At 54.3% G+C, this 15,046-nt stretch overlaps 1 protein-coding gene and 1 long non-coding RNA gene across 18 annotated transcripts in view; one reads left to right on the top strand and one right to left on the bottom strand.

Annotated features, from left to right (window-relative positions):
* The window catches only part of PAX2 (paired box 2), a 92,179-nt gene extending 87,865 nt beyond the window's left edge, over positions 1–4,314 (top strand). For 12 of the 17 annotated variants that reach the window (XM_072805670.1, XM_072805668.1, XM_072805675.1 and 9 more), the window contains 2 exons: positions 1,937–2,023; positions 2,515–4,314. In XM_072805670.1, coding sequence (XP_072661771.1) covers positions 1,937–2,023; positions 2,515–2,636 — 209 coding nt within the window. In that variant the 3' untranslated portion in view covers positions 2,637–4,314. Of the gene's footprint in view, positions 1–1,936; positions 2,024–2,495 lie in introns of all 17 variants that reach the window. The other 5 variants (XM_072805680.1, XM_072805671.1, XM_072805669.1 and 2 more) reach the window with 1 other exon arrangement.
* LOC140620993 (uncharacterized) overlaps positions 1–15,046 on the bottom strand; it is a 72,331-nt gene that overhangs the window by 6,666 nt on the left and 50,619 nt on the right. The window lies entirely within an intron of this gene.

Here is a 15,046-nt window from a genome sequence, read left to right as displayed (position 1 = left end):
TGGCCCCTCCCCAGTGCCCACCCACCGGAGCTTGTGCCTGGGGAGCACTCAGCCTCAGCTCCCTGCTCAGTGCCCCAGCCCACTCCTAGCCAGCTGACACTGCTTAGAAGAGCCTGCCCTGGTTTCCATGGAAACTTGGAGCCAAGAGTCATTTCCAGGGGCATTGTCCATCACTCAGACAAAGCCACCCTGGTCCAAACCAACCCACAGGGACAACCAGTGTGGAGAACTGACCCCACCCCAGGGAGAGGAAGGGGCTAGTCCCTAAGGAAAGAAGAGCAGAGGAAGGCTATGGCAGGACCCAGAGAGACAAGCTAGAGCTCTACGTCTCCTCAGAGGTACCTAGGCCCCTCGTTGCTTCTGAGAAGAGTTGGGTCTGGACTGTGTGGATTAGGGAGGTGGAGGCCAGACTTAGGGTCTGAGGACTGCAGCTGGAGGTTGTACTCTCCCCAACCTCTCACCCCAGACTGGGAGCTGGGCTTGAAGCCAGAGAGTTGAAGCTTCTATTCACAGAAACACCAAAAAACTCTTGTCTTAAAGAGGGTGAGATTCTCTGGGCCTGCAGCCCACTCCTGCTGGCGACCTTTGCCTGACACACAACTCTCGTGGTGGGGGAGGATGGAAGAGGGTGCCTGGCCCCATTCCCAGATGTCCATTCAGGGGCAGCCCTGGCAAAGCAGACCTTGGGGGGGATGGGCTGTGGCAAAGAGGGTACCAGTGGGGCTGAAGGGAGCTAGCTCCTGGGACTGGCTAAGGAGAGCTGGGATGTGTGGGTGAGGGGATTCCCACCCAAACCTGGAGTGGGGTAGAAGTGTTGGGGACAAGGAGATTCTTCTGGGAAGGTCCCAGCAGTGAGCAGGTGGAGGCTGGAGAAGGTCTTGGAGAGGTAGGGGTGAAGGAGGGGGTGTCTGCAAGGAGGTGGGGATGAGGGGAGCTGCAGAGAGCTCATGGTGGCAAGGGGGGAGTCGTTAAACAGAATCTAGTGCTGATGAGGAAATTACACTTGTTTCATTAGCGATGGGGAAGGAGATAGCTCAGTTCCTCTTGGTCACAGTTGAGCTCAGAAGCTCATTATCCTGCTGCACGCATGCTTTCCCTCCTCGTCAATAAACAGGCTTTCCAGTGGCTGCATCCCCCACCCCCACCCAGCTCCCTCTCCGAGAGGGGCCCCTTCTCCTCTACTTAACCCGCGGTTAGGGATCACTGTAAACAGTCTGGGGTCATCACACAGGAGAAAGGGCGAGGGGGAAACCCGGAGGCCTGGCCTTTCTACCGAGGAGGGAGGGAAGCAGCTTCCGAGGGCTCCCGGTCCACGGGGCCCTCCGCTAACCGCTCACGGACGGGTGGGCAGTCCACCTGCTTCCCCCACCCCAACCCCCGCCCCCGCCCCCGCCTCCTTCTCCTGCTGCTCCCCCCCCCCCCATCGAATCTCTGGAGGGAAAGGCGGAGGGGGTGTTTCCCAGCAGAGTCCCAACCCCTTGCATTGGCACGGTGCTGAGATGCCATTCTTAGGACTTTCTGGGACAAAGTGTCCCGAGGGCCTTCCTTCCCACCTTCCAAGGCTTCCACCCTATGGGTTAGCGCTCCTAGAACCAGAGTATCCACTAAAAAGGCCCTGGGGTAGGGCAGCGGGGTGGGTGCGCCTGACCCCGGAACAAGCCCTTCCCGGGTGGCCCAGCGCGCCTCCTCCGGGCAACCCCAAGCCCCCAGGCCGGCGTGGGAGGCCCATCAGTGCTTCTGCACCCGCCCCGCCACGGGCTGTCCCCACGCAGACCCGGCGGATCGCTCTGCTTCCGTCTGCCCGCGCGCCCCCAGCCGGCATTGCCCTGCCCGCTGCACCTGTCCCTGCGACCCCGGGCGAGGCCGCTGGCTGGGGCACGTCGGGTCCAACCAGGCGTTGCGCGGGTCTGATCCCCACTCCCCCGCCCTCCCGCAGGGAGCGAGTTCTCCGGCAACCCGTACAGCCACCCCCAGTACACGGCCTACAACGAGGCTTGGAGATTCAGCAACCCCGCCTTACTAAGTGAGTACGCCACCTGGCTGGCCGGCGGCTCAGCGCGTCAGCCCGCGGGCCGGCTCCGCCCGGCTGCTTCGGGGCGCCGGTCCGACTCCCCGCGACCCGACCTTCGGGTGCAGGCCGGGCGGGCTTGTTAGTACAGCACCGAGGCCCCGGGATCCCTCGAGGACGCCCGCGCCTCCCTCCCCTTCCCTCGTTTTCTCTCCCTCCCCCGGGGCTAGGAGGCTCTGCGCCCCCCCCCCCCGTGTCCCTCTGGAAGGTCCCCCCAGCCGGGCGGCGGCGGTCACCGATCGACTGGTCCCTCTCCCGGCGGTGAATGAAGCTCTCCTGGGGGCGACCGGCCCCGTAGCCCAGCCAAGGTGTCCCTGCCCCGATCCCGCCAGACCCCAGCCCCGGGGAGGTCTTTGCTTTTCTTTCCTTTTTTGTTCTCCTGTTTGTCCTCTCACCCAGCCCATTCTTCTCCTGTGTTAACTTCCAGGTTCCCCTTATTATTATAGTGCCGCCCCCCGGGGCTCCGCCCCTGCCGCTGCTGCCGCTGCCTATGACCGCCACTAGTTACCGCGGGGACCACATCAAGCTTCAGGCCGACAGCTTCGGCCTGCACATCGTGCCCGTCTGACCGCCCACCCCGGAGGGAGGGAGGACCGACGCGACGCGATGCCTCCCGGCCACCGCCCAGCCCCAGCCCCCCCCACCCGAGGAGCCCTGCAGCCCTTCACACCACTCCGTCCACGGCCCGACAGGACGGGTGGAGCCGCGGGCGGGACCCTCAGGCCCGGGCCCGCCGCCCCCAGCCCCGCCCGCCGCCCCTCCCCGCCTGCCTGGACTGCGCGGCGTCGAGAGGAGGGCGCGCCCCAGCTCGCCGCGGCGCGGCCCGAACCGGCCCCGGAGCCCACCACCCACACCGCGGGACCCTGGCCGGGCCGCCGCTGCGCGCGGGGGACACGTTTCTGTGACACACAATCACCGCGGACCGCAGCGCGGCCCAGCCCGGGAGCAGCCCGCCTCGGACGCTCCGGCGCCGGGAGGCTTCGCTGGACGGGCTGGGCGAAGGAAATCAAGAACAAAACGATTTTCTGCAGAAGGAGGAAGAGCCCCCTGCCGAACCCTCGGGGAAGAGTCCTTACCCTCGCGCCAGCCGGACTGCCCCCACCTTCCGAGTGTGCCCTGCCCCAGGAGGTGGAATGGAATGGGGGCGTGCGGCCCGGGCTCTTGGGACAGGGTTTGGGGTCATCAGGTCTTTCCGAAGTTGGGACCCAAGGCACGCAGGCCCCAGCAGCGCGCACCCACCAAGCCCTCCTCTGGGCTCTTCCCTGCTCCACCTGAACTGCCTGGTTCCCCAGGGTCCAGGCACTCCTGCTAGTGACCGGACTCTCAGTCCCCCCTTTTGCCCCTACCTCAGCGTCTCTTCCATCCGCCGACCTCTCATCCTCCCCTCCTGCCTGTCCTCCTCCTCCCGTCCCACGACGCTCTGCATCTCTCCCTAGCTCCCGCCCCTTCGGAGGCTCTTCAGTGCCTGCCGCAGGACCCGTTTCCGTAGGCCGCGGGCACTGGTCTGGCCGAGCAGCTACTGGGCGTCCCCTGCCCCGACACAGACTCGCGATCTGCGGGTGGCAGGAGCAGGTTCTGAGCTGGCATCTGAGCTGCGGCCGAGGGACGCGGGGGCTGCCCAGTCCACCCCCACCCCCACCCCCACCCCCACCCCCACCACCACTCCCCCCAACCCCAGCCTACTCCTCCGGCAGGAACTGAACAGGACCGCGAAAAGTCTGCATTTATTTAGTATGATGGTCTTTGCAAAAAGGATAAGCAAAACAAACTCAACAGGCTGCTGCTTTGTAGAGAGACGGTGTGTGTCGTGTGAAGGCGAACCCCTGTGTATATAAGCCCGCCCCACCGCTCCGCCCCGCCCGGTAGAGTCCCCGCTGCCGCCCGCCCTGCCTGTAGATACGCCCCTGTCTGTGCTGTGAGAGTCGCCGCTCGCTGGGGGGAGGGGGGGACACAGCTACACGCCCACTAAAGCACAGCACGTCCTGGGGGAGGGGGGCATTTTTTATGTTACAAAAAAAAATTACGAAAGAAAAGAAATCTCTATGCAAAACGACGAACATGGTCCTGTGGACTCCTCTCGCCTCTGTTTCGTTGGCTATCTCTGTAATTCCGTGTTTCCGCTCTCCTCGTCTCTCCTCCGCATCTCTCCCCTCTCTCCATCTCTCTCTCCGCCCCGCTTCTCGCCCCCTCCGTCTCTGTCTCTCGGTCTCTGCCCCGCCCCCGGCCTCTCCCCCGGCCCCGCCCCGGCCGCCCGGCCCCAGCAGGCCAGCGCCCCGGCGGCCACTCCAGCCCCGGGCTCGCCGCTCCGGCCGTGCCCCTCGCGCCCCGGGCCGCCGGCGGCCGGGCCGCCCCGCCCCGTAGTAGCTCTCTCGGTAGCGGCGACGCGCCCTGCATGTCTCCTCACCCGTGGATCGTGACGACTCGAAATAACAGAAACAAAGTCAATAAAAGTGAAAATAAATAAATAAATAAACAAATAAATAAATAAATAAATAAAAATCCTTGAACAAATCCGAAAAGGCTTGGAGTCCTCGCCCGGATCTCTCTCCCCTTCGAGCCTTTTTATTTGAAAAGGAAAATGAGAAAAAAGAACAGTTTAATTTAAGGGAACTGCCGGCGCCCGGCCAGGCTCCGTGGCCCGAGCGGGGCGGCGGGGGCGCTGAGGTCCAGACGCCGAGGCCCGGGCCATCCCAGTCCTTGTGGAGCTGGCCGGGCAGGGGCCCCAGACCCAGGACCCAGTCGAACCCTCGAGAGATCCCCTGACAGCTCTGGTCTCCTTAGCCACTTTCAGCGCGTCGGTTCGTTTTTTGTTGTTTTTTTTCTTTTTCTTTTTTTTTCTTTTTTTTTTTCTGTGCACATGAGAAATAAAATAATAATAAATAATAATAATAAATAATAATAATAAAATTTTGTATGTCACTCCCCATGGCTCCAGGTTTGTCTCTCCCTGTCTCTGGGACAGGCCTCCCCTCACACTGGTCGATCCAAATAACCCCTTCAGGGGTCCTCCCAGCTGCACCCCCACTGCGACTGGCCTCCCACCCTTTCGCCTCCCACTCTTTCGCCGAGACCCTCTCGAGTGGCGGCTGGTCGGAGGCAGAGGCCCAGACGGGTGTGCCCTTCGGGTCGCTACCCTTACGGCCCACCTCGCCCTTGGGGCAAGGAGTTTCACTTTCCAAAACTTCAGAGTAACTTCGAGTGACTCGTCTACACCACGCCGACTCGGCCGCCCTGCCTCTCTACCCTCACTCAGATTTAGGGTTCAGACTCTCAGAAGGCTACGTCAGAGGCGCTCTCCCCACGGTGGAGGTCATCTGCCAGGCAGTCTCCTTCCTCCGCCCGTCGCGCAGCCGCGATTTTATGACCCGAGGCCACACAGAGACCCCGAGACCGCACACGCTGTCCACCGGTTTCCTCGCTATCGCTAAGCGTTTACTTCCAGGCCCGGACACAGCCCGGCCCCGCGGAGACCCGCGGACAACCTGCTGCTCGCCCATCCTCGCGCCTTTGGGTTCGTCCTGGAGAGGGCGTGCAGGCGCTTATGTCTTATGTCTGTGTGTCCGTCGGTTGGTCGGTGGCCTGGATTTCTGTTTGCGTGGGCCTATCTGTCCTGGGGAGGGTCTGGTGGTGGGGAAGTAGGAAAACGGGTTTTTGTGTTTGGTTTTTTGTGGGTTTTTTTTTTTTTTTTTTTGACACTCTACTGTTCTTATCCCTGAGGTCCAGGGAACGATCTATCTGTGTGTCTGTCCCTGTGTCTGTTCCTGCGTTGGGGAGGAATGCATCTGAGATACTTCAAAAGGGTCCCACTTCTGTCTCTTCAGCAACCTCCCAACTCCAGCCCCACTACAAAGGCCATAGCGTCCACGTGGTCTCTGCTCTTAGAGACTTTCTTTTTCGGCCCTTGGGAAACCTTCCCCTTAGCTCCCATCTCTGGCTTTTCCCACTTGAGAGGCTGCTGAAACTCTGAGCTGTCAAGGATGGAAAACAAGGCCTGGAGGCTGACTAAGGAATGACCTTCTCCCTTGGCTGGTGCCTCCCAGATGCCTCCTTCCCACTAGGATCCCAAAAGCTTTTCTTTCCCCAGCCCATTTGCTCAGGTTCACCCACATCAAGGGTCTTCGGGAGGGTATGAAGGGTCCTCAACAAATCAGCAAGCCCCGAATCAGGTCTATCCCCTTCCTCCTCTCTCTCCACCTCAGTCTCCTCCCTATTCCCCATCTCAACAAATGACAGTCCCATTTTCCACCCTGCCTGGTGCTGCTTCTGTTGATCACAAGTCTCCTGGAAGAGTAGTCTTCGAACTTCTTTGATCATATACGCTATCAGTAAAGAGAATTCTGAATATGTACTCCTAATATAAGTATGTTGACTTATTTAGCAATTCCGTAAATATACTATCAGACTAACGTTATGATTTTTATAGGACATAAAATAGAAAAAGGATGTGATTGGAATGCATAGGAATAAGTTCTCATGTTCTCATCTCATGCCTAAATGGATTATTTTGCACTCCCTGGAAAATGTACACCCCACTTCAGACACTCTGCTAGGAATCCATCAAAACCCAACATGGCAGAGCTCCTGGCTGTCGCCTGATACCCAGTGGATACGTTCTTGGAAGTGGTCAGTACACTGGATTGGCCCAGCCAGTGCTGCTCTCATCATACCTCGCCCCCAGTGCCTGGCTTTGCCTCCAGGTGCCCTAGACTGAGAACCCTGCCCTGCTCAACCCATTAAATTGGAAGTCAGGGCCTCCTCTGGGTACCCCCGGAACTCCTTACCTTCTGTTCTACTTCTGGTCACCTTCAGACCAAATTGGACAGCGAGGATCCCACAGTCTATGGTGACCACCTTTGCCCAGAAGCTCTCATGCTGTGCCCCTCCTGAGGTACTGATATCTGCCTGGAAATCTGAGGGCCTCCCAAGCATGTCTCTACTCTTTGACCAGTTTCCTGTTCTAATTGCAGACCCATTTACCCTCCCCAAACACAAATAGGGCCCGTTCCACAGCTTCAGCATTCCCCAGAACTCACCTAATTCTGACTCTGCAGGTCCTGTCCTCCCCCACTCCCACAGAGTTCCCAGCTGAGGTACACCAAGTATGACAATTAGAAACAGATGAAGAAAGGTGTCCTGGGTTGAAGGAACAGCAGGAGCAAAGACACGGAGGCATGGAAATCTACCAGATAAAATGTGGCTGGAGTATCAGGTGCCTGGGGAGAGGCAGAAGGGTAGACAGAGATGGCAGGAGATGAAGCGGAAAAGTAGTTGAGAGCCAGGACACTGTACTGGAAATGTCAAAATGGTACCCATCACTCATGCAGCTCCTTTAGGGAAGCTGCCCCACTCCCAGCCCCTCCTGCCCCTGTGGACACCATATCTGTACCAGTGACTCCGCTACTAGAGGTGGACTTGAGCACAAATCCAAGCCGAGCCAGTCAGGACAGGAAACAGGATGCAGGAGAGGATGAGGACATGGGGGGAGCAAAGCCCAGGGGAGGCCCTGAGGGGATTCCCCCTCTTGGTCATCACAGTAGAAGACAGCTCCAGTCTGCCACTCACTCAGGCCAAAAGCTCAGATGTGCCCCGATGCCCTTGTCTTTCCCATCCCACATTGAATGCACCAGCACAGACAGCTCTACCTTTAAAACAGGCACAGAATTGGACCACGTCTGACTACCTGCCCTCTACTGTCCTAGTCCAAGTCACAATGACCCTTTACCTGGACTCACAAAAGAATGTTCTAATTGGTCTTTCTGCTTCCATCTTTGCACCACCCACCCCTTAGCAGCCAGAGTGATGCTCCAATGTAGAGCGGATCGTGTCCCTCCTCTGCTCAGAGCCCTCCAGTGGCTGCCCTTCTCCTACAGAGTCAAAGTCGGGACCCTAAAGCTGACCCACAAAGCCCTGCATGTCCTGGTGGCCTCCGCTTCCCCCCAGCCCTATCACTGCTGGTGACTTAGCCTCCATCACCCGCTCCAGCTCACTGTGCTCTGGGCCTGCTGGCCTCTGTACCATGCTTCCATTGCTCCAAGCATGAGCCTTCTCAAGCCATTCATGCTTCACATGGCTTTTCTCCCCGGACAGCCCCCTACTTCCTTAAGGACTCTGCTCTAACGTTACCTTATCAACCAGGCCCTCCCTGATCAACTTAAATAAAATAGTGCACACACACCATCACTCTGTTCCCTTCCCCGATTATGTTTTGCTGGTCCTGTCTTGTCCTCTCTGGTTAGAATGTGAGCTCCATGAGGGCAGAATTTTTTTCTGATCTGTTTGCTGCTCTATCACCAATGGCTGGACCGTGTTTGGCACACAGATGTTCAACAAATGGTGATGGACAGAGAAACGAATGGAGTGATGTGAACAAGAAATCATGAGTAAGTGGGAGGCTGAGGCAGGGGAGAGAGACAGGAGAGAGTGAGAGATGGTAGGAACCCTCAATCATGTGGAGAAGGAGGGTGACCTGCAGAGAGCAGCTGAGTGGCTAACAGAAGAGGTGAGAAAGAGCAGATGCTGCTCCTACTTCTCTAGAAACCCAGTGGTTTGATGTGATCACCCAACTCCTTGAACAACTCCCTCCATTACCTAGACCTAGGGTGACTTTTCCTTACAACCTGGAAGCACCCACCATTGTCCCCATGGGGGCATCATGAAGGGGCACACCTTCATCCATTGGGAAACTGTCCCTCTATCACTCTGTGTAATACTCGTGGGACTGTCAATCAGGGTGTCCCATCAGTTCCTGACCAGAGATATGGGCCTGAGACCCACATCTGGCCAGTGGGGACCTCATGTCATGATCCAAAGCACATAGTCCTCAAGTTAAGAGCAGAGTCTTCTCAGAAGGCTCATTTTTGGGGACCGGAAGAGAGAAGTTCTCTTCTCTTGGACTGTGAACTGAAGTGATCGAGGACTTTGGGCCCCTCGGGACTATCCCTACCACAGGGAGAGTGCAGACCCGCTCAGAATCAGGCAAGAACACACAGAGCTGACAGAGGTAGAGAGGAAAAAAGCTCTGCTGGTATTATCCAAGCCTCTGGAGCCAGTTAGGCCTGAAACAAGACCGATTTTGGACTTTAAGGGTCATCAGACAGTACAGTACAGTCTCCTTTTCATCTAAGCGAAAGTGTTGACTGTCAATTGCAATCTAAAAGGTTCCAACTTAAACAGTTCTGGAATGCACGAATGCTCTGTTAAGGACTTTGGATTTTTTTTTTCTATAGACAGTGAGAACCACTGAAAGTTTTAGAACGAGAGAGAATGGTTTAATAGGTCTACATTTTTGGAAGCGCCCTCTGCCCATAATGTGAGGAGTGGGATACGAGAAGAGACAGTGGGTACAGAGAGACCTGTATGACCTTACTATGGTGGCCCAGCCAAAAGCTGGTGGCGCTCCACCTACACTCAGGATTCACTCAGGAAGGACCCTGACATGGAAAATGATAAGGTTATATTTTTAGTAAGAAAGGAAAGTGCAGGGGATCCCTGGGTGGCGCAGCGGTTTGGCGCCTGCCTTTGGCCCAGGGCGCGATCTTGAAGACCCGGGATTGAATCCTACATCGGGCTCCCGGTGCATGGAGCCTGCTTCGCCTTCTGCCTGTGTCTCTGCCTCTCTCTCTCTCTCTCTCTCTGTGACTATCTTAATTAATTAATTAATTAATTAAAAAAAAGAAAGTGCAGAACAGTAGATACATCATATAAGAAAGGGGAAAAATAGAAACAATTTGCAATTCTATACATAAACATTGGAAAGATAAACAACAATCTAATAAAAATGGTGATCTCTGGGTGGGGAACAGTATGTCTGTGAGAATATACCCTTTTAATGTAATTTTAACTTTATTGAAAAATGAAATTTAAATTAAAAATGTAAAGAGGCAATCAGGTCCTTGACACATATAAGCGTAAGTGTTTAGTGAATAAACCAAATTTTGCTTTTCTGCTGTACAACTGAGGGAGAGACCATTGGATTTTTTAAAAAGATTTATTTATTTATTCATGAGAGAGAGAGAGGCAGAGACATAGGCAGAGAGAGAAGCAGTCTCACTGCAAGGAGCCCGATGTGGGACTTGATTCCCGGACGGGATCACGCCCTAAGCCAAAGGCAGATGTTCAACTGCTGAGCCACCCAGGCCCCACAAGACCACTGGGTTTGGTAGATAGGGGTACGTGGTAACCAGAAAGCTAATGCTTTCTAAAGAGGGAGGGAGGGCTGGGGAGCAGGGAGAGGTGGCTAAGACCTGAGGAAGCAAGAGGCAGAGGGTATACAATACTTTGGAAAGGTTTTGAAGGGGAGGGGCTTGAGATGACATGGTTGGTTAGCTCAAGGGAAGGTTGTTGCAGGCCAAGGGCTGTGGACAAGCTTGCTGGCTAAGCTAGAGGGTGGAAGGCAGGGGTAGGGAGTGAAGATGTTTGGAGATGGATGTGAGAGGCTTATGGAAGGAGATCTGAAAGAATGGGGCCGAGGTGTAGGGGTGAGGAGTGGGGAGGATCCAGAAAATTCCACTGGAGAAAGGAAGATCCTAAGGCGAACGGAGCTGCTGGGGTCACTCAGAGGCTTGCAGGAGGCACAACTGCTGTCTGCTCAGAGTGTGGGGAGCAGGGCTAGGCCCAGCCTTAAGGAAGGTAGAGTTCTAGAAGACTCTCTTGGGGATTCAGAAGTCTGAGAGCAGACATGTGCTGCCAGCCAGTGGTGGGAACACACATGGGTGGTGGGGCTCTGGCTCCCCTCTCCCAGGTTCATTCCATCTCTCAGGACACAGCAGCTGGATGCCCAAGATTACCTTGCTCCTCCTTTTCTGACCTGATCCACATCCCCCCAACTCCATGTGGCCTCCCCACTTGACAGAACCCCAGCAGCAACTCTGGCCCATGGTCGGGGTCTGATCTTTGTGTCTGTCCATCCGCAGGTCCTCTGGCGTGGCCTCTGCTGCCCTGTAGGAGAGGCCCAGAGGGGAGCCATCCCTGTAGCCGGTCCCCCTCAAGGAATTCTCAGCCGCCATGCGCAACCCAGAGGCAGAACAACAAGCACATGTGCACGGAGGCATCTCTAAGCCAACAACAGAAGGAACCCAAAGGTTGGCTGTGTGGCCTGCAAAGAGGCCCCTTCCTCTCTCTGTGCCTCAGTTTCCTCATGTGTAAAAACCAGATGGCCTCTGGGACTCCTTCCCACTTTGACATCCTAGACCTCTAGAGTTGTATACTATGGATGCTAAGGCAGTCCTTGTGGCTGGAGGAACTTGAGAACACTCCATGGGAGTGGGGTGGGTACATTTGGATGGTGAGGGGATGGAGTGTTTTTTTAAACTGTAGAAGGAGGAGGCATGGATTTATTTATTTGTTGCCATCTCTCCCACTGGGAGGGAGTGCCGCCTTTTCCTAGCTCTCTTCCCAGTGTCTGCCCAGAGGTCTCTAGGGACAGGAGCTGCCAGCATTGAGACAGGAGAGTGGTGGGGCGCATTGGGGGTGCAAGGTAGGGGACTAAGGGAGGAAGACAAAGGAACAGCCATTTGGGGCCAACTATATTCTCTGCCTCCCCACACACCCCCGCCTGCCCAAAGCATCCCAATACCCTAATTAGCCAGTCCCTTGGGCCCCTGTTAGCCAGGCCGGCTGAGCGCCCAACTCCCTGGGGACCAGCCCCCTTACCCCCTAGACTAATCAGTCCTTTGCTCCTTGAGTGCATGAGTGTGTGCATGCATGTGTGCACACATATACACACACACCCTTATTCTCTCCCAGAGCCCCGGGCCCCATTTTAGCCTTCAGAGGGTTAATTTAGGGTGGTACTGAATTCTCCAATGAAGACACCCCATTTGAGATGATTGAAGAGTTGAGAAGAATCCAGGCAAAGTTTCAAGGGGTCTTTTCCAATTGGGGTTTTCTCTCAAACTTGTAGGACCAAGAATGTGTAGCAAAGGATGAAACCATGAGTGGGGGTGCTCTGTGGCACCCCAAGCTCTTGGACTGGCACCTCTCAGGCCCCTATCTATAGCCAATATTCACCCCCACCCAGACCCCCTCCTCTCCTTCATCTCCCACTCGTCTCCCCACCCCCTTACCCCCCGACACCCGCACTGTCAGCCCAAACACATGATAAATTGCCCTGTCAACAGAATTCATTCAGGGACCAATTAATTCCACAGAAATGAACCAGGAGCCATCAGTTGCTGAAAAACTCAGAGTGCAGGGAGTGGAGGGAGGGGGTGCAGGCGGGGGGGTGGGCGGCAGAGGAGGGGACGGGGAGGCTGGGGAAGTTAGTCTGACAGAAATTGGTCATTTAATGCTTAAGTGCACGCTAGACAGCCCTGTCATCGCCCGCGGCCCCCGCGCGGGATTAATTATCAGAGGAGGAGAGGGCAGCCCAGCCCAGCCCAGCCATCTGTCACCGACCAAGGCTAGAGTCACCCAGGACTTGGGCCACCCTGAGTCCACTTCCCAGTCTTTGGGCCTCCTGCTTCCTCAGCTTACACGTGCCCCCCCACCCCATCCCAATCCTAGGTACAACCTCATATCTTATATTCAGCTGCATATATTCAGGCCTTGCCATCAGCTAGCCCAACCAGGAAGCCTTCTGTGCCCCCTTGACTGGGTTAGGGTCCATAATTCCTGTACTCCCCCATCATTATCCTCAACCATCTTGGGTGACTTTGTGGGTGGAGCCCAAGATATGATTGTCCCACTCATTGATCCTAGTGTGAGGGAATGGCACCATCTTCCACATAACTGCTCAAACCAGAATCCTACTAGTTGTCCTTGACTTTTTCTCCCTCATCCCTCTCACCCAATCAGAATCCAAGTCCTGTCAGTTCAGCCTCCTCCTGTAAACATGTGAAATCTGGGCCAGTTGCTTCTAGCTCCTCACCACCACCCAAGGCTGAGCCATCAGTAGCTGCCCCTGCTCTCTTGATTTAGGCTCTTGCTAGTAGTTAACATTACCTTTAAAAATACAAATAATACACACACTACCTTCCAGTTTAATACTCTTTGGTTGACCACCATGGACCTTCAGGGTGTCAGGTTCAACCTCTTAACTTGACTCACAAAGCCCCAGCCTTACCTCCAGCATCCTTCCCCTGCTTTCTCTGCTCCAGTCCCACTGACCTTCTTTTCTGGCTTTGCGTACTCTGTTTTTCTCCCAGTCTGCAACAGCACCTCCACCCCCATCACCAATTAACTTTACTAACTCCTATTCATCTTTGAGATCTCATATTAAATGTCACTCCCTCCAGGAAGCCTTCCATAACCCCTCGATGTGCTTTTATAGCTCCCAGACTTCCTCATTCATCAACATGTCACCTTACTTCTGCATTGTCTGTCTTTTCACCAAAATGTTAATTTCATGAAAATAGAGTCCATATCTTTATCCTTCTAGCCTGGCACTTAATGGATACCAGAAAATATTTGTGGAATTAATGAGTAAAGGCCTAACCTTGTTTTGGCTCTATCCCTGGCCTGACTCTAGGGTTAAGCTCCCAAGAGTCAGATCTTTCCTGGAAGCCCAAGACATGCTGGGGTGGCTGGGGAGATAAGAAACCCTCAGAGAACACTCAGGAAACTTGTAAGCCCATAAAACTACCCAAACCAGCTATGTTATGTGGGTTCAGATGAGGCTGCCAAGAGATGGAGGTTAGAATGGCCATAAGTACTTCCTAGAAGAGCAAAGCCCAGGGTCTGGGAGAAGAATACTCTGTGCAGGGATATCAGTTGGCTAAAGCATGAGGCTGACCAGAGAAGAAGGGGATATTTTGATATATTTACCAAAGGTTGAACTGACAGAACTTGGATGCTGATTGAATGAGAGGGATGAGGGGAGAAGAGACCAGTTTGTGAAGAGCAATGAATGCCTTTCTCCTGTCTTTGATGGTGGGGGGAGAGGGGGTGTTATTGATGGCTTCTAAAAATGGCCAGATGCAAAGTTTTATTTTCAAAATTAACTCAGGCTGCCAGACAGTGTGATTAAAGGAGAAGTCTGAGGCAAGGAAATCATTAGGAGGCCAATGCAGTTATGAGAGAAAGAGAAAGAGACGTTGATCTGTGGAAAGAAAGTTTGTGATGGAGAAGTCTCCCATGACAGAGGGGAACGAGGTGAGCTACGTGATCACCATCTCCAGGAAGACCTGGTGGCAGTCTCACTGAGATAGCATATCTGGACTCGGCTGCCAATTGAATCTGAAGGTGAGAAACAGAGAGAGAGAGAGCAAAGATCACTGTCTCCAAAGTTCATGTTCCAAGACCCTGGATGGCTGATGAAGCCATCAGTGGTAAGAAGAGAGGCTGACTTGGTTCTAGAAGCAATGAGCTTGACTTTGTATATGTGCCTAAGTTTAGCATGCCTGGGCATGATCCAATAGACAGAATTACAGAGCAGTAGCTCAGGGGTGCGAGTTGACCTTGGGGTGTAGAATTGGGAGTATGTCTTCCTATCTTTGCTCTCCTATCCTCCAAATTTGCATTTCAGTTTGGATAAGCCAATACAATTTTGTGACAAAGTAGTAGTATAATTTTCTAAGTGATCCTACAATAATAAGTATAATGCAGTAAAGATTTGTCATCAGGTATAAGTGATAGTGTAGGACTGTAATAATGTAATCTAGAAATAAAATAACTATATGCCAATTTACTAATATCAACCAGGAAATGATGGATCAGTATATTGACTAACAATATGGGTTGTATTGTGGTAATGAGATAACCATGTAATCTGTGATACTGTAGTGCTGAAATGACTCTAACAAGGCATACAACCCAGCAATAAAATGACAACCTGACAGTGTAATCATGTTAACTAGGTAATGAGGTACAGATACAATGATGCCATGACTTAATGGTGGAGTAGTGGTGATGTCACACAATAATAAAGCATCAAGGACAGTGGAAGGAAAGAGGATAGAACTCTTAATCTGAGCCCTGAGGCCCTGAAAATAGAGTGAGAGAACACTGTTTGAATAGTAGCTTCCTCAGGATGCAGCAGAG

The sequence above is a fragment of the Canis lupus genome, chromosome 29 (genome assembly GCF_048164855.1).
Source record: "Canis lupus baileyi chromosome 29, mCanLup2.hap1, whole genome shotgun sequence".
NCBI classification, from domain to species: domain Eukaryota; kingdom Metazoa; phylum Chordata; class Mammalia; order Carnivora; family Canidae; genus Canis; species Canis lupus.
The sequence above is the reverse complement of the archived record's forward strand: the minus strand, read 5'-3'. Positions and strand labels throughout refer to the sequence as shown.